The 19660-nt window shown below is 45.7% G+C and overlaps 1 protein-coding gene across 2 annotated transcripts in view; it reads right to left on the reverse strand.

The window, feature by feature from the left end:
- VPS37A (VPS37A subunit of ESCRT-I) overlaps positions 1-19660 on the reverse strand; it is a 310413-nt gene that overhangs the window by 232707 nt on the left and 58046 nt on the right. For both annotated transcript variants that reach the window (XM_078678128.1, XM_078678129.1), the window contains exon 2: positions 9287-9361. In XM_078678128.1, the coding sequence (XP_078534254.1) occupies positions 9287-9361 (75 nt within the window). The remainder of the gene's footprint in view (positions 1-9286; positions 9362-19660) is intronic.

Genomic DNA, 19660 nt, shown 5'->3' on the forward strand with positions numbered 1-19660 from the left:
CACCACAGCTGTCCCGCAGGCCCCATCTCGCTGTCGCTTCATGTCAGAAGAATCTCTGGAGTGTGAGATCCGAGCACCATGTCACCAATGTCCATGACACCCGCTCTGACGCATCTCCTGATTCGCGGCTGTGGAATTGATGCAACGCCAGCCTCACTGCAGTTGCATCAATGCAACACGCCTGGATATTCGACGCATCTGCCCGAGGTGAGGGTTCTTGATCGCCACAGCACCGCAATAAGGAACCGAGGCCACATGTCCAGACCCAAAGCATCATTTCCCCAGCCTAGCAGCAGTGGTGGCTCACACAGGTAACGCTGTGGGGCGGAGGTGTGGAGTTCGACATACAACGGGAAAGGTGAAAGTAAAGAAATAAATAAAACCACTTATATTTCACTCGCCGCATCCCTGACTCGTCGATGAGGCGAGCACAAGGATAGTGGTTTTATTTCTTTATTCTTTCCCGTCGTATGCCAAACTCCACTACCCCTACCCCTACTCCACCCCACAGCGTTACCTGTGCAAGTCGCCACTGCCTAGCAGTAAGGACACATCACCTCCCGTGCATCTTGCCTCATCTTTGGTTTTTGACATATCTAAGAGAGATAGAGATAAGCCCCACTGCTATCGCAGTGCTGCTGAAATCTTCAAGAACACCATCCAGGAAATACTCAGTGGCCTGCCAGGAGTCATGAATGTCAGTAATGACATTCTGATACATGCCAAGTCACTGAAGGAACATCACTAACACCTCCGCGGAGTCCACCAGAGAATCAAAGACGCTGGGTTACTCTCCATCAGGGGAAGTGTGAATTTTTATAACAGCAAATCAGCTTCTTCAGGTATACTTTCTTTGCAAAGGGGGCAGACCCGGAGAAGCTGTCCAGGAAGCCTCAGTGCTGACCAACATTTTGGAGGTATGGAGCTTCCTCAGTATGATGAACTACTGCAGGAGGGTCATCCCAGACCTCACGGGCCTCACCCAACCTGTTCATGAACTCACTAAGTCAAACCCCCACCTGGGCTTGGGATGCAAAGCAAGAAGACATGTTTCCAAAGACCAAAGAAGTTCTATTCGCAGACATCACTCTGTCCTCCTTTGATCCGTCGAACCCAACAAACATCACAGTGGTTGCCAGCCCAAAGTGGCTCAGGCCTTTTTCACCCAGCAACAGAAACATTGAGGTTGGACTGCCGCCACCTATACCAGCAGATCCCTTTCCAAAACAGAACTGTGATACTCACAAATAGAGGAGGAAGCCATCCCCATATATAGGGCATGCCACCCTCATGCTGCGACCACCAAGGAAGCAGAGGAGACAGAAGAATACATCCGATACATTTCATTGAGGTCCTGGTCACTCCCCATGCCACTTGCCATCTTTCGGCAGGCCACCCAGGAAGAGGAGTGCCTCCAACTAGCAACAACTGCAGTCCAGTCAGGGGAGTGGAGAACCCTGAAAGCGCACCTGTCATAGAGGACCCCTGAACCTAAGAAAGTTCTAGAATCCCTTTTCAACATTCACCAAGAACTCTCAATGGATGCAAGCTTGTGCCTGCTCAGAGGACAGCGTTTGTGTATCCCCACTAGCCGTACCAACCGAGCTATGAAACTGGCCCAACATGACCATCAAAGAGTGGTCAAAACTAAAAGTCAACTCCGCACAAAAGTATGGTTCCCTGGCATGGACGAAATGGTGAAGCCAGCACAAAGATCATGTCAATGGTGCCAAGTATCTGGTTTCCCAGAGAGCTCCTGCCCGGGTGCTCACTAAAGAATGTCCCCAGCAGCCATGGAGTGCACCAGCCTGGATTTTGGCCACCTACTGGATTGAAGACACACCTTAGTCATGATAGACGATTTCACCAAATACTCAGAGGTCGAGTTATTTATTTATAAAGTTTTATATAGCGCAAACACGATCCCGAAAGATATCAGAGCGCTTTACAATTTGAGGGAGAGGAAGGTAAACGTTGCAGTACAATCATCAAAGGGATAACAACCCAAACGAATCAGGTCACAGACGGCTTCTAAAGTCACGGCAAAGAGAGAGAAAATGATTGCCAATCTAGGACTCATTAGAGAATTACGGACAGACAATGGACCACCTGTTCAAAGCTTGGAATTTGCAGACAACCTCAAATCCTGCAGCATCTTCAAAAAGGTCAATGGGGGGGGGGGGCACCAAGAAACTACTGACAAGTCCACTGGCACTGGTTGTCTGTCGGAGAGTGATGAAGGGGCACCATCATCGCCTATAGCTGCGATCCGGAGAGATGTCTTTCAGAGTCCCGAGGAGGACCAGCCACACCGCTCCCCAGTGGAAAACCTTCGGAACAGTATCTCGGTGTCTGCTTCTCCCAATCCATGGTCCTCAGGCCAAAGTGCCCACTGGTGGTATCATCTGCGAGCCAACCCTGTGCCATCCACAAGGCTAAAAGACATCCCAGTCTTATGACCCCTTGGTACTTGTAACTGGAAATCCAGACAAGAGACTGTGATTCAGGGCATGGTAAGGATACGAATTGTCAACGTGTGCGTTCAGGTTTTGAAAAAGGTTACAGTTATGTTTTATTAAAGTTGGGGAGGAATACACTGTACCACCTCGCCACACATCGTGGGTGGTTGCGGAAGTGCCTCCTGCCTACATGTGGGTTTTGTTTTAATACTGTGCTATGCGCATCGCATAAATAAAAAGCACGTGGGCATGGCGAAGTGGTTAGTCACGCACAGCCGTAAATGTAGTAAGTTCTCAGTATAGTCATTTACAATAACAGCGGAGGGCCTGTTTCGACCAAGAGTGGCCAACATTACACATCTCACCTCAGCCGCCTCAGAGGTATATACGTAACATAGCTAGGAGGCTTCCACGCTGGGGCACTTCACCAGATCCCAGCAATATAGACTTAGGTCTAGATTTTCAAACCTTGCCCTCATACTAGCGACGCGCCAAGTGACTATACACTTGAAGTGCTGCCCCCAATAGCCGCCTGGCAACAATTGGTAGTTATCTGGACCAGAACTGAATATGCCACACCTCTGTGGGAAGAGACCAGGGGTCTAAGGAAACACCTCTCGTGCAGGGATGGGACACCCTGCTTGGGCCTTTCAAGCTCTCATTAGGGATGACACGCAAGCCCGCCCTGAATGTTTGTTCCCTCACCCGCCGATAATGCTCTAATGCTACATAGCAATGCACGCTGGTAAACTGCACCTTGTTGGGATGCCGGCCCTTCCTCACCTTCTTCTGCACCAGCTAGGCTACCCTCATCAGCAGGTGGCTGTATGCCCATGTCCAGCCTTCAGAGTTAGGGCAGGAGCTGCCATGAGCTTGATTTCGGTGTACCCTCCCCGTGCACCCTAGACCTCCCTCTCCGCAGCTGAGATCATTAAATCCTCACCCAGCCTACATGCCTTCTGTATGGTCTATGTTTCTACTATTAGTTTTTGTTGTTAAGTTTTCTAACCAGAGAGTTACAATCACTACTGCTGATTTTCGGATGCTTGTACACCCCAATTTCTCACTAGCATGGAACTATTCCCCACCGGCATCACAGACTTGAGTTTATCTCATAAACCTTATATCTCATTACCACTTTTGGAAATGTCATGTAATGCCTGTAATGCCATACATGAGGTACCTCTAATCTGAATGTTTGAAAATACCATAAAAATAATAATTAAAAAAAAACCACATCAAAAACATCTTTAAGGGCTCTGGGAGGAGAAAAGGCATTGGTCACCCTGGTCACCGTCTCTGTGTGGGGGGGTCAGTTATTTTTAAAATGGTCCCTCTTCCGCGAGTCCTATACCGGCTCCAAAACTATCTATACCCCATCCCACAGACGTGGTTTACCCAAATGAATGCACTTCTGAATAGCTTTCTGTGGGGTGGGGTGGGGAGAGGGTCAGTCTGTGTTGCATTACGAACCTGTACACAGTCGACATATTGTGGAGGGCTGGCGGCAGCCGATATATTTGCGTATTATGCTGCATCCCACCTATTAAATATAAATGAGTGTTGGTACGGATCTCATTCAGACCCAGCGTGCACAGTAGACAGACTTGCTATGGGCAATAACCTCCTCCTAGGGTTTTTCGACAGCTGCTCCAACCTTGAGCATCTACCCACAGCATGTAAGACTGGTCATACAACTCTGGCGCCATATAGTGAAAAGGATGGGAGGGACGTCTGACCCAGAAGACCCCTCTGTGGTATGGATCATATCTTCATCCCGTAGCTGCGCTCCCAGGTTTATGGGCGTGAGATCTCATTGAATGTATGACATTACTACGGATACATTCACCACGCATGGCTTTACAACGCAGTTGTTACAACGACCACGTTGTTACCATGTGTGCCATTACATCGCAAGTTGTAACAACGACTTGCTGTAGGGGGTGCGCTGGACTTAGGAATAGTATTAATTACTATTCCTACTCCAGTTTATGCAACAGCAGGGAAGTTGTTGAATTTAAAATCCAATACATTCCCTGGTGTTGCACGCCCCCCTACAGCAAGTTGTTGCGACTTGGACTTGCGATGTAATGGCACGCATGGTAACAATGCGGTCGTTGTAACGACCACGTTGTAAAGTTACTGCGTTGTGTTTACAGCTTTGTAAATGCTTTTTCCCATCACATTGGCATCTCAACTTTGGGAGACATAATGCATGGGTTGACCATCAAATCCTTCCAACAGCTGCAAATAGAATATAGTCTCCACCTTACACAATTTTATAGATATCTCCAGCTCAGAAACGCCTAACTCCCTTGATCCACTTTGAGGTACATTGTTGTTGTTCAAGTTGGCATGAGCGCACGAGCGCACGAGTGCGCATGGCAACTTAGAACAACAACAACGAGACGAGTATAAATAGCGCGTGTGTGAGCGGATGAATGCGGTGAGCGTGAATGTGTGTTTATGTTCAAATGGTCGCGTGTGGGAGCGGATGCATGTTGTGAATGCGTGTGTATGTTTGAATGTGTCGCGAGTGTGAGTATGAGGTAGTTTGATGCCGCGTGTAGCTGGAGAGCTTGCCAGAATTCCACCCTCTAGAGGGACGCCTATTACTGGGGCACCTGGGCGCCCACAAAATCCAGCAAATTTATCAGAATCTAATTACCCACAATCAAACGACCCTACACACCACACGAGCTGCATGAGAGGCAGATATCCCAGACATCACCGATGATGACTGGACCGAGGCCTTAGCCAGTCCCAGGGGGCCACCACGCCACGCGATACCGCCTCATCCAATCTAAATATCTCCACAGGGCGTATATATTACACACTCTCCCACTTATGGCGGATGGGCGTCATTCCGCCTCCCACCTGTTTGAGATGCAGAAGGGACCTTGCTTTATATGGTCTGGAGCTGTGATACACTACAGCCGTTCTGGAGTAGGGTCTCCTCCTGTCTAGAGCATGTCCCATCCTGGAAGCTGGCACTTAATCCTAACTATTCTTTCTACACAGTACAGAGGGGATTGGGGGGAATGATTATAAGCAATACTTATTATTTCTGGGTCTCACACTAGCTAAGTGGGACCTCGCTCAGTCCTGGAAAGGGGGATATCCGCCACCGATAAGTAGGCGGGAAAGGGCCATGGATGATTGAATGGCAGCAGTAGTAGCTGCGTACTAGGCGCGGGGCTGCCCGCAAAAACACAGGAAGGTATGGTATCGATGGGCGAAATACCATGGGATTGATTTGCCCCCCTGCCATCCCAGAATTCTCCATAGTCAAATAACATCCTTTGGGCCACAACATACAACCATAAGGCGGGACACCTTGGCCGCAGATGTATGCATAGCAGATATCTTCCGCAGGGGAAATATGGTCTAGTATGTGACAAGTTCCTGCTTAGCCTGTATCTTCACAGGCTGCATTATTGTTTGAATTTCTGGGTACCATTTTGTAATGTACTGTATCCAATACATATGCAATCGGCGCAATGTACCACGAAAACTCAATTAATGTAGTTCTAAAAAAAACAACAAAATAACCCAACATCTTTAAGGCTTCCGACTGCATAAAAATACATAATTCATAGGAATTATGTTATACAATGTGTCAAGATAGTAATGTGCAAGCAGGACACCCTTACTGTGAAGTGCAGGTTTTACAACTATTGCCACTTGTGCAAAACAAAAAACATTAAATAATTAGACACATTTAAATGTAAACAGAAAAAATTCATAATACAAGCAATATACATACTAGTCTACCCATGTCATAACTTGAAATAAAGTGTATTTGTTAAGCGCATGTTCACCCAGAAGGTTATCCTGGCCCTGAATAACAGATGATTATTGTTACCCAACCCAATGGAACTCATTTAATCGACCTGAGGTTGAACACAGGCCCCTGCAGTAGATGCATTAGTCCACTAATCCACCATACCCTGTCAGTGCCAAGATATTTGTCCACTTCTGCACCACAGCGGTTATCATTTTCCAATTAGGGATATATTTTGCAAACCTTTTTGTGAAGTAAATGTAATGTGGGTGAGCAGACAAATAATCTGCAAGTGTAGTAGCCTTCATTCGTATTCACAGATTCAGGATAAATGATAAGAATTTACAATACTAAGTTTACAGGTAGAATTTGGAAAGTTGGTATTACAATGTTGGACTAAGCAAAAAATACACCAACAAACTTATAATTTGGTGAGAATTTACATCGTTTGACTGATATTTCCCAGCCTGTAAATTCGCTATGCTTTTGCAAAGTTTAAAACCTTCAAGGCTTACATCTCTGCACTCTTTTAAAACTATTGAAAGCAATGCAAAGTAGGGACAGAGACTACTCAGCAGTGATTCAGTCCATGTTCTGGTCTCCGTTCTCTGCCCGCCCTCTCGTGTGTCCGCATCAACAGGCCCAAACATAACTCAACCCGTGTAAAACCAGCACAAAGTGATGCCAGGTCCTGTTTGGCCCCTCAAGCCAACTTACACTGGTTTTAGGTTATTCAGTCCTCATTAGTAGGGAGTTGCTTGAAATCCCATGGTCGAAACTGGTCTGGGGTAGGTTGACTTGTAGCTCAGAGTGGATATGGCCTGCTGTTTCAGGCTGGACAGTTCCTATTGGAGCAGGAACAAGGCTTATTTGTATAAGGCAGGTTCCTGCCTGGGGGGGTATTATGAGCAAAAATCGATGTACTGGATTGTGGTCCAGAGTATTACCAGTGGCTGAGGCTAATTCAACCAATCTGCCAGCACTTTAATGTCTTCTTCAGTGCAATGTCCTAAATGTGAAGGGTATGTCCAGACATAGGTTTCATGCTCACTGTGCCACAGGTCTCAACCAGCACCCTACTGACAAGGTCCAATTGGGCAGAAACTGGTCCAAGGTTGCTTGTGTTCAAGCTTTGAGGGTGCCTGGCAGATCATGACAAACCGTTCCTAATGGCCAAGGGTGATTTGCATATGACTGGTTCCTATATGAGGTGGTCATAGTATCCCAAAACATCCATTAAGGGTGTTTACCATTTTAAGAGTACCTAAGGGACCACCAAATAAAGGATACCCTTGTGGTATACATGAAGGTATTTTAAATTTACTAACTGGATCTCAGTATCATCCAGAAATCTATTATATCTTAGGAAAACCCCAAAACCTGTGGTTTATCCCACTCTGGTAGTATCATCATACCAGGGTGGGATGAGGTGGTCAATGATGAAGCATGCCACATTACGTAGGGGAGATCACCTCGTCCACACCATTTTCGACCCACCAGGGTTACGAGCTGAGGACCAGAAGCTAGAAACAGTGATCGCCCATTTGGGAGCTAGATTAATCGTACCTTTTGTGCTTCATATTGGGAGGATTGTCACAGGAAATTATGGCTCCATGATGGTGTGGGACTTCCTTGTCACCAACCCAATCCATCCTGGTCCCCCATCCTATAGGGTATATTGTTTTTTCCCCCAAACTAGCATGGAGGAATTTCTAGGCCCCATGCAAATGAGGGAATCCCTTTGCATCGGTGCCCATGCCGTACTGCGGGTGCAGAGGTAAAGAAGTTGTCGGGATGGGCACTGACAGTGTGCCACCTAGAAGGTCACAGCGTCCCCTGATGCCAGCTCTGAGGACATGGGATGGGGGTCCCATGGACCCCCCAGACAGCCCCTTGCAGGAGGATGCAGTCACTCACTGTACCTGCCTACAAGGGGATCTCTAATCCCCCCTTAAAAGAGCAGGCCGGTTGCCACCTGCACTGCGAAACATGGAGCAGCTTCAAAGCAACTGCTCTATTTTTCACAGAAAAGCACTGCCCTCAGGGCAGCGCGGGTTCCTGACTGACCTGGGGGCAGCACATTCATCCTAATACGGCACATTTTCCTTGTTTGGGCTGGGCGCACCATTTAAAAGGTGCACCTGGCGCAAACAAGGAAAATGCGCCATATGTATGATACAGCCCAAAATGATCAGACATCATGAAAAAGAAGGAGTCTGAGTAAAGTAAAAAGATAGGTAGATCTTCAAGGAAGTATGGAACTGCTACAAATGTGTCTGGTGTTATTGTTACAGAAAATTATTTGTATGTCTTCTATGAACAAAAAAACATAGATAACATATTAAAAATTATATAGGGCATTTCCCTTTTTAATTTTCGGTGCAAACTCTGAGTGACCATTTGCTCTGAATGCACAACCTGGTGAAACTCATTTTTTCAAGGTGGCTTTTTCATTCGCTAAATAATACCCGCCACAGGCTAAAAATACACCTTATGCATCAAAGGAAGCACTTCCAGGGAGGAGGAATGACGCAATAAATAGCTAACAGTAAGAGGTAAGAGATGTTTACTCCTCTGAATCAAACGGTTGGTACATGTTTTTGTACTTTAATGAAACAAGCTATGTCGTATCAAGTTAAATCAACCCATACCTCCCTGGAGGAAGCTGCCTAATGCAGATATCTAGATTTCCACAGACCTCCCGGTTGGTAACAGTGACACTGGTTAAACATCTCATTGTTACCTCTGTGTCACTGAAATAAAGCAGAAAGGGAAGCAGAGAACCAGTTTTGAGTCAACTTCATGGATGTGTACTCTATGTTACCTGAAGTATTGAAATGGCTGGGTTTTAGTCTGCAGGAGCAGTAGAGATTGTTTCCGTGAGGGAGGTCCCCATCACGAGACACCATTGCTACAAAAACTCTTGAGAAGAAAACCTCACAAGCTAAAGACATGTTTTTACTTTAATGTAGGGAATTTTTTGACAAATAAAACTCAGAATTTCAGCTGGATTTCAGTGCATCATTGATAAAGCTGTACTTACATGTTAATATTGATCGTCAGGTTGTTTACGGTGAATGGCAGTCTATATTCCACATCTTTCTGTATTTCAGCAAGTCTGCAGAATAGAAAAACACTTTATCACATTCAGTATTGGTCAAAGAAAAACTAAGAAATTTAATTTAGAAAAGCCTTATTTTGCACACTATAAGAGCATCTCTTACTGTACAACATACGGTGACAGCTTTTTCCTTAAGTTAGAACACAATGTGAGAGTTCTTACAACAGAGAAGACTGCAGTCAAGTCCCACAATGCTGAAATCATTACAGAGGCAGACATTATCACATTCAGTATTGGTCAAAGAAAAACTAAGAAAATTAATTGAGAAAGGCATATTTTGTACACTATAAGAGCATCTCTTACTGTACAACATACGGTGACAGCTTATTCCTTAAGTTAGAACACAATGTGAGAGTTCTTACAACAGAGAAGACTGAAGTCAAGTCCCACAATGCTGAAATCATTACAGAGGCAGACATTATCCAACAAGATCTCTGACTCGTATCTAGTTAAGGTGAACCTGGAAAACGTATGCTGGTCAAAATGATTGCATAAAAAAAAGACGAACATTTATTGAGCTCTTGGCCTACTGCTGTGATGCAATATCCTTGCACGCTGGCACCGTCATACATTCTAATGTGCGTAATAAGCTAGCTATAGGTGTTTAGGATCTGGTGGTTGTAGCCATTGATGCAGGATCCATCAGCTGCCACTCCACTCACCTTATGTAATGAATTCCTTCAACACCTTACGTTATCGTTTCCTTGCATCTTTACAATGTACAGAAGATTTCTAAACCACGTACACAGTGCATGATAAATATTTACTGTGAGAGAAGGGCGACAGAGCCATACTTCACTGCAGAAACAGATACCGGTCCATGCAGCAGGAAAAACAATAGGACAATGCATGTGGCTGTGAAGGCAACAAAAGCAGTAACTGAAATGAAGCAGTAGCCATTACCATGCGTCTCACAACTCATGTCCATCATAAAGGAGGTTAGTGTAACATACTGGGTTATCTCCCACACAAATAGATCCTAATTCAGCAAAAAATCTGTCTGGAACTATTTTCTAGTTTTGGCTGCAAATATTGATTCAGACTTAAGCAAGATCCAAAGATATCTATATTGTGCTTATGGTAATTATTAATGTGTCCAGAATGAGGGTTAGTGAAAGGTAAAAGTAAAAAAGCAAGATACACAAGAGGCGTACAAAAATACAAAATAAAAATTCCACGGAAAAGAAAACAAGCATTTGCAATGCAATCGGTCTCGCCTTTGGGACCTTACATGTATTTAGCTATGCAGCACATTAGCCTGGGTGCTGAAACATCTGCTGTTCATTAACATGGAGGGAAAGTAAGCACTAAACTGCGTGATATGCCAGGTATGGGAACACATGGAGAGAAATATTGCCTCTTCAGAAGAAAATGGTATGGTCCAAAGCTGTTTTTAATATACAATCAGGGCCTTCGGTGGTCATATTTATTATTTATTTATTTGAAAGTTTTATATAGCGCGAACAAGATCTTTGCAGATATCAGAGCGCTTTACAGACGAAGGGAACAGCGTGTGAGTAAACTAGCAATTGGGGTGGGGAAGAAACAAGTGGGAGCATAGTCAGCCATATACATCAATAATAATACAAGTGCAATATAATTGATAGCGTAAACACTCAGGCAGGTCAATAACATGCGTCATACAGAAATGCAAAAAAGATTAGTAACACTGAATGGTGTACCGTCTGTGAATATCATCCCCAGTAATAATTCAAGTGTATTTAGCCATGAGGATAGCCTTTACTTCTCTCTTAAAAAGCATGGTAGAGGAGATGAGTCTGATTTCAGGGGGGAGTGAGTTCCAGATCCTGGGTGCCATTCCTGAGAAGGAGCGTTTATACGTTTTTTCCTTGCGGAATCTTTGGGGCTTTAGCAGAAGGTTGTTTGTGCCTCTGGTGTTCCTAGAGCCTCCGGAAATCGTCAGCTTTTGGGCGAGGTATCCGGGTGAGCTCAGGTGGACAGCCTTGTGCGTGATGCAGGCGATTTTCAGATGAATTCTGGCTTCAAAAGGCAGCCAGTTCAGGGCTCTCAGGTCAGGGGAAATGTGTGAGTGTTTTCTTGAACCGGTGATGAGTCTCGCTGCAGCGTTTAGAGAAGCTCTTATGGGTGCCGTGGTAGTTAGGGGGAGACCGCAGAGGGCGATGCTGCCGTAATCTATTCGAGGGATGACTAGAGCTTGTACCGCAGTTTGGAGATCTTTGGCTGGAAGGAAGGGTTTGAGTTTCCTTAGGGTATTGATCTGATAGTTCGCCCCTTTAGTTGCTTTGTTGATGTGTTCCTGCATGTTGAGGTTGGTGTCAAGTGTTATACCTAGAGATTTTGCTGAGTCCACAATGATGGGCTGAACATTGAGTGCGGTTAGGTGTTTAAGCCAGATTTGAGTGCTAGTGATCTTCGCAGGAGGTGAGATTAAGAGGAACTCTGTTTTAAGAGCATTGAGCTTGAGGTGATTAGCAGCCAACCATGATTGGGTGCTTCTGATCGTTGAATTCAAGAGCATAATGTCTTTGGGTGATTGTACTTTGAGATAGAGTTGAGTGTCATCGGCGTACATGTGGAATTGTACATTGGATGCTTGTAGCAAGGTGGTGAGAGGTTCCATAACTAGGTTAAACAAAGTTGGGGATAGGGAGGATCCTTGTGGGACGCCTAGCGTTACGGGTATTGGCGAAGACATCAAGTTGTTACTCTTGAATTTCTGCGTTCTGTTGTGTAGAAAGGACGTGAACCACTTGAGCACAGTTCCAGATATACCCATTCTTGAGTTTAATAGGTCAAGTAAGTTCTCATGTTTGACGGTGTCGAATGCAGGAGAGATCGAGAAGGATCAGGAGGCAGGTATCGTTTTGATCTAGGATTTAAAGGGCGTCGTCAATTATGTGTATCATAGCAGTTTCTGTACTGTGGTCCGCTCTGAAGCCTGATTGATGGGTGTTGAGTAGATCAAACTGATTAATGTGTCTAGCCAATTGAGTTTGTGCACATTTTTCGAGCAATTTGGCAAGAGTCGGAATGTTGGTAATGGGACGGTAATTATTTAGATCAGAGGGGTCGGCAGTAGGTTTCTTTAGTAGAGGTGTGACTTGTCCAACTTTCAGGGAGTCGGGGATGGACCCTTGTTGAAGTGAGCTGTTGATAATTTTAGTCCAAAGTGGGAGGAGCGACGGGGTAAGGTCTTTGACAGCGTTGGCAGGAAGGGGGTCCGTGGGGTGGTTGGCTGGTTTCACAGTACTGAGCAGTCTACCAATTTCTTCTTCTGAGTAGGTGGCAAAGGATGACGACGTAGCATTGTTTTTTGGTTCATTGGGTGCTGTACAGAGGGGTTTGGGGTAGAGACTTACGTCAATGAGGAGATCGTTCTTTATGTTGTCTGTTTTTTGGATAAAGAAGGAAGCGAAGTCTTCACAGGAGGGTGCATCGCCCAGAGTACTGAGTGGTTGGGGTTGTTCCTTGGATTGTGTTCTGATTAGCTCAAACAGCTTTCTCGGCCGATTTTTGGCATGGTCGAGCTGACAGCTGAAGAAGTCTGATTTTGAGCGTTTTATTTTCCTGAAGTAGGCCTTTCTCTTTTTCTTCAGCGTTTTTAAGTGCAGTGCAGAGGGAGCAGATCTCCAGGTGCGCTCTGCCAATCTCATGGCCCGTCTATCATCATTGAGACTCCCGTTGTACCAAGGATTGGATATTTTTGTGGATGCTCTTTTTAGCTGCAGTGGTGCAGCTTCATTAACTAAGGCGGTCATAGCGTTGAGATAGTGATCCGTCAAGGATTGGACATCCGTCATGCCAGTGGGAGGAAGTAATATATTGCAGCTGTTGGGGGGTAGAGAGTTTGGGTTGAGTTTTTTCAGGTCTCTTTTCCAGACTTTGGGCTTGACGGATTGAGCCGGGTTAGCTTTGACTTTTTCATTGAAGAAGAACGTGACAATGTGATGATCTGACCAGTCACAGGGTTTGATAGATTCGAGTTGGATAGAGTCTTCTTTGGATATGATAAGGTCGATGATAGAGCCTTTCTCGTGGGTCGGGCTGTTGCATATTTGGGTGAGGTCAAGGGCGTCGAGGAAGTTTTTAAGACTGTTTACCACCGCGTCATTCTGATCGTTCCAGTGGAGGTTGAAGTCACCAAGGTATATTTGTGTGAGTTGTCGCCCTGCATTGGTTGTGATCAAATCCATAATTTGTTGCGAGAAGGTGAAGTTGTCCCCAGGTGGGTGGTAAATGCCGTGGAGAGAGCAAATCGGTTTGCCTTCACTGAAAATATCAAGGCACATGTATTCATAGGAGGTTGGGGAGGGTAGGGAGGGAGAAATTACTTTCGTGGCAGAGAGGTTACTTCTGTGTATACAAGCGATTCCCCCACCTTTTTGATCAACCCTGTCTAATCTGGTGATGTGGTAGTTGGGGGGAACCAGTATGTCCAATATGGGTGTAGAAGATTCATTTAGCCAGGTTTCAGTCAGGACGATGAGGTCAATGTCCAGTGATAAGATGAGATCAGCGATTGCAGAGGAGTGTCTAGAGGCCGATCTGCAGTTGAGGAGGGTGCATTTGAGACGGGGTGTGTCGTGGGTGGAGGGGGCTTCGAGAGAGAGGGGGACTTTTCTCAGGTTACTAAGGATAGAGATTCTGTTGTTTTGTGTGGGGGGGTCTAAGGGGATTTGGATGAATCATTAGAATGGTGCGGAGGGTGGAGGGTATGTTGTTAAGGGGAGCTGGGCCGTAGGAGCGGAGGAGGAAGATTGTATCGAGGTCCGATAGTGTGTTGCAGGTGCGATGGGGACGGTTTTCCCGATTGCGAACAGGGATTGAGGTCCAGGGCGGGGGGCGTTGAATGCGAGAGTCAGTCGCCCAAGTGGAGGTCCTGTTAGGCAAGGTGGTGCTGGTGAAGGCGGGTGAGGGGTGTCTGGGATGTGTGGAGAGTAATTGTTTGATGATGTGGATGTCTTGCTTGAGCTTGAGGAGGGTGGTGGGTGAGGAGTGACTGGAATGCGGGCAGAGTAGTTGTTTGATGATGTGGATGTCTTCTTTGAGCTGGAGGAGGGAGGCCATAACGTAGTCAAGTGTGGGATTTGTGTTGGTGGTGGGTATTGGAGGGTTGGGGGAGGGTGGCAAATTATGGAGGAAGGTATTGATGGTGGGTGGAGAGTGCATGGTGTAGGATGGGCGTATGTCATTAGTGGTGGGGGCGCATGTAGGGTAATAGGGAGTGAGAATGGGGGGGTGAGTGTGGATGTAGGTGGTTCTCTTTTGCAGAGTTGAAGTGCTAGGGGCGTGCTCAGTGTGGCTAGTTAATGTGTGCAAGAGGGGGTTGAGAGTGGGGGGGGATAAAGGGTGGGGATTGTCTGTTGGCGTGTCAGTCTGATGCTGAACTCGGTTAGGCGGATTGTGAGTGGGAGCTGTGGTGTTATGGATGGAAAGACTGGGAATGTGGGCTGGTGAAGGGGGGAGGGGGTACGGTTGGTGAATATGGGTGACAGATCTATGTCTGTGATTGGGGGGTGTGATGTGTCAACCATAGGTGTGTGTATGACTAAGGTGCTAGTGCTAGAGGAGAGGTGTGAGTCCTTTTGGGGCTGAGGTATGCTAGAGGCGTTGTTGTTGGGGGCTGTGATGACAGGGGAGAGAGGAGTGGGAGTGGAATGAGTGGAGGTCAGGGTGTTGGTGGGACGGGAGGGGGTGCGGCTGGTGTATGTCAGGGAGAGATCTAAGTCTGTGATTGAGGAGTGTGAAGTGGTTGCAGTAGGTGGATGGATGACGACGGTGCCGGTGGTGGGGGAGAGGTGCGTGTCGTTTAGGGACTGAGCTGTGTTAGAATCGTTGTGGTTGGGGGCCATGGTCATACAGAGTGGGGTCCACGCATTGGAGAGGTGCTGTAAGAAAGTGTGAAACAAGTTATCTAGTAGTTCCAGGTTCCTGTCTGTGGATTGGATTAGGACGATCCCGTTGTTATAGATAGTGATGGAGGTTCTGCCTGGGAAGAGTTGGGATGGTGTTATGGAGAGTGTTTGGCCATGAGCGGATTTCCTGGAATTAGATACGGTGAGTACAGAGAGGAACGTTTTTCTCCATTGAGCTCTGCGTGCGGTGTGGAAGATGATATCAATGTTTACGGCACCATTGACCGGTGAGTGGTAGGTGTCTGCAAAGGGTATTTCAGGGTGGGACCTCAGTAAGTTGTGTTTAAAGCGTTTAGCGGCTTTTTTGGTGAGTGCGGGTGGGTAGTTGATTCTGTATGTGTGCTTGCCGATGAGCTCCATGTTGGGGTGACGGAGTCGGTAGGTGTGGGAGGGTGCTCAGTAATCACCGGTTTCATGAAATGAAAGTGACACTTGCGTGCAGCCAAAGTGTATGCGGTAGTAGTCAATGCAGACAGGGATAAGATCTGTTGTGGGTGCGTGTTGCCCAGATGTAGGGTATACACTAATGATAAGCTGGGGCAGAATACAAGCACATACACTAATACCCAGTTGAATGTAACAACAGTGTCTTTGATGAGCAGCCAGAGTATATGAGGTAGTAATTGGTGCAAAAAGGAATGAAACTTGAAATGGGAGCAGGTTACATAGGTGTACCAGGTCAATATGTGCAATTAATCAGTGCAATACATTGAAATCGCAGTAGGTGACAAACAAGTACGGCATAGAATTTAGGTATAATACTGATGATATACTAGACTGAAATACCAGTGCAGATAGTAAGATACCTAAAAATACAAGATTTAAAAAATATATTATTGTCTACGGGTGCTCGTGGAAGACAATTTCTATGGACTGGAATCTAGACAATGCTACAAAGATTCTGGTGTTTTACTGACGACATCTGCTGGTCGTTTTTTATCAAGAAGGTTAAATAGACTCGCCGCTAGAGGACAGACTGCTGGATGGCCACCTCCCTGAAAAGGCCATATCGCTCACATATAAAATACTCCTTAATCATACCCCGACCCATTACTGGCCCTTAGGGAAAAATGGGAGGCTGACGGCCTTGAAATTGATGAAGAAGAATGGCACGAGGCGCTAGAGTACCCAAAAGAGATAGCAATACCAGCCAAATTACGACTGATTCAATTGAAGATACTCCACAGGGTGTATATTTCCGGCACCAGGCTGATTCTGATGGGACGCAGTGATGACGGACTCTGCCATAGGGGGTGCGGAGAGGTGGGAACCTTTTTGCACATATTGTGGGAATGCCGGGAGGTACAATCGTATTGGGCACAGGTGCTTGATTGTATGAAAGGAGTGTGGGGGGTAGAATTGAGGCCTGAGGCAAAAAGGTGCCTTCTTAATATTTGGGAGCCCTCTGACATCCCCGCGAAGGGCAAAGCTTGGGCCACCTTGGGTTTGGCAATTGCCAAAAGAAACATTGCGAGATTATGGGGGGCGGCCACCCCACCTACACTGAGGGCCTGGCAGAAAGACATGGATTGGAGCATGGTGCAAGAAAAGACGGTGTATGTGGCTAGGGGATTCCCGAAAAAGTGGGTGGCGGTATGGACTAAATGGTATGAATATAGAGGTAACATCTGTGAACCCCCCACGATCAGGAATGTTGACGAGCTAATTGAGTGACGACTATGATATTGTGTAAAATGGTGTTAATTCTCGGATGGACACTGAAAGGCCAGAAATTTTTAACTCATGTGTATTCCTGAATCTGTACGAATAACACTGCTAAACTGCCCTGTATGCGATTGCTCTATGGTACTTTGCCTTTTCCTATTTGAAAATAAAAAGAGTTTTGGTTTTTTTTTTTTTTAAAAAGAAAGTTAAATAGAGGCAGTTGCCAGAAAAAGAAAAAAAAAAGAAAGTCTCAGAAGAGAGCAATTCTGTTATTTTACTGACTTCTGCTGTTCGTTTTCTATCAAGACAGTTAAATGGAGGCAGTTGAACAGAAAAAAAAGTCCCTAAGTGGAAGCAGGCAAGTTCTAGGGCTGATCTCCAGAGCCCACAAAGTACATACACATATAAGTATATAATAAGTATATACTAAAGTATATACATGAGGTCTCAAATGCTCAACCTAAAAAGGAAAGGTTATGGGGAATGGGAAAGAAGAGAATGGAAAAGAAAATATGAGAGATATTAAAAAAAGGAGAAGTGATCTCATGAAACCTGGTAACATTTCTAGTCTGTAACCTTAACAGTGGTTACTCCATTGACATAGTTGGGACTTTCGCCAGAGACCAACTTGCATGCACAAACCATTATTCCTTCACCTCCTGACCCTAAACCCCCCCCAAAAAAACAAATAAAAACAGCACTGCTGTTGCTGCATTGTACTATTTCGCTAGCTGACTCAGGTAAGTGCGGTGGGCCGGGCGGGGGTGGGGTAAGTCGACATATGACAGAAGAAGTAATATTTTTAAAAATAAAACCACTTAACTTGTGCTCGCCACATCGCCGGGTCAGCGAGCAAAAGGTAAGTGGTTTCATTTTTTTTTACATTAAATTTTACTTCTCTCGTCATATGTCGACTTATTTGACCCCCACCACACCCCGCCCCGCCTCACCCCTCTTACCTGTGCTGGCCGCTACTGGCTGACACTTCTCCTACTGGTGTGACATGCCCCCAGTGTGGTGAGCTCATACACAAAAACGTACTAATCTACAGCTAAAACGGTTTACACCATTTATCATGGTATCATCCCGCATAGCAGATGAAAACCAAACAGTTGAAACCCTTAACATTGGAGCAAACTTAAAATCAGGCCAACATTTTTAAGCAAATACGACTCTTGCAGTGCCTTAGGACCACACCTTCCATTAAGCAACATGCCATAAATTTGTGATGACAATCTAAAGGTACTTCTGCAATTAATTTCTAAGCATGACCCCTTCTGAAAAAAACATAAGGAAATGTTTTTAAATTAAATAGCTTGTACATAACAACATATCAGCAAATATTTGGTCTTTCTTTGTTGTAGCCAATGGGAGTCTTGTTATTAAATGGAAGACAATTTGGTGAATGTTCTGCATTCGCGCAATAGAGATATCTTTAAATCTTGTTTAAGTTTGGAGTATTACTTACAGTCCATTACGGTCTCTGCTAACGCGTGTCCACTGCAGGGTAAGAGGTCTAATTTATTTGAACAGAGGCGAGCACCCCGGATGCAATGCAATTCAATGTCATGAGCGGAGATTCTGATTATGCTCCTCTTTCTTTACTTCTTCAAAACAGCAGCCAATGAAATTAAGTTTCTACACTTCTCATGACTCCTTTACAATCACCTGATCAACCTTAGTCACCTAGCCCTATATAACTCTCTTGCATCATACCAGCGTCCCCCTTCTTTGTTGCTTGGCAGCCAGTTAAGCACATTCCTCGTGTTTGCATATGGATGCTTATTGCCTAATTTACTTTCATTGTATGCTTTGCTTATAGCGTGCTGTTGCATGACGTGAAGTCATTACACCTTATTGCAGGCTTTTCGTTCAAGGTTACTGCAGCCACGTGCTCTGTTTTTCTGTACGTGTGTTACTCTGCTCGCGGTGCAAAGGAGTGTTGTTCCTCCCAACAGGGCATCTTTCTGCCCTTGACTTTATTGTGATGTGGGAGATGGGGAGTGAGGCCATGCAGCTGACAGTCAAACGGCCCTCTGTCTAGTACGTTTGGTCAGCCAACGCGCATGCGTGACCGACAAAACTTTGCCTTAGGTGATCAGATGGCTTAGATTGATCACAGGGAGATGTGTCTCTCTGCCCTAAGTAGTGTGACTCCTCATTAAAGCCCTGTGTCTTCAGATTCACCACAGGGTTAGAAAATATTCATAGGCTCAGCCTAGAGTTTGTTTTGCAGGTCCTCCCTCCACTTTCTAATTTATGCAATTGCCCCCGTGGCTTGCTTGGCCTGCTATTGGGGTTTGAATCAATACTCCCCGATTACGCCTTATTAGACGTTTGGTTTTTTCACTCCTCTGAGCTTTGGTCTTTTGTCCTCCGGAGACATCTATTGCTCTGCGCTGCAGACATTTGGCACACAGCTGAGTAATATGAAGAGGAGTTTAATTATGATGACACTGCTGGGTCTTTGAAGCAAGTCCATGTTAACACACTTGATGCTGGGGTGCAGTATTCAGTGAACATGGCCCTAGCGAGAGCCATTTATCTCCTAATTCGACACCTGTGTGGATACACAGAACAGCAGGGTTGGTTGCCTACCGCCCTTTACATGCACAGTGGTCAGTCGTCGTCCTAAGCCAAGGCCAGTGTGAAAACCCCCAGGGGCCCCAACGTCGCTGATTTTGAAAAATTGTCCAGCTCATTGGCAAAGGATCAGGAGTATAGCGCTTCCACC

Source organism: Lissotriton helveticus, chromosome 2_2 (assembly GCF_964261635.1).
Source record: "Lissotriton helveticus chromosome 2_2, aLisHel1.1, whole genome shotgun sequence".
NCBI lineage: Eukaryota > Metazoa > Chordata > Amphibia > Caudata > Salamandridae > Lissotriton > Lissotriton helveticus.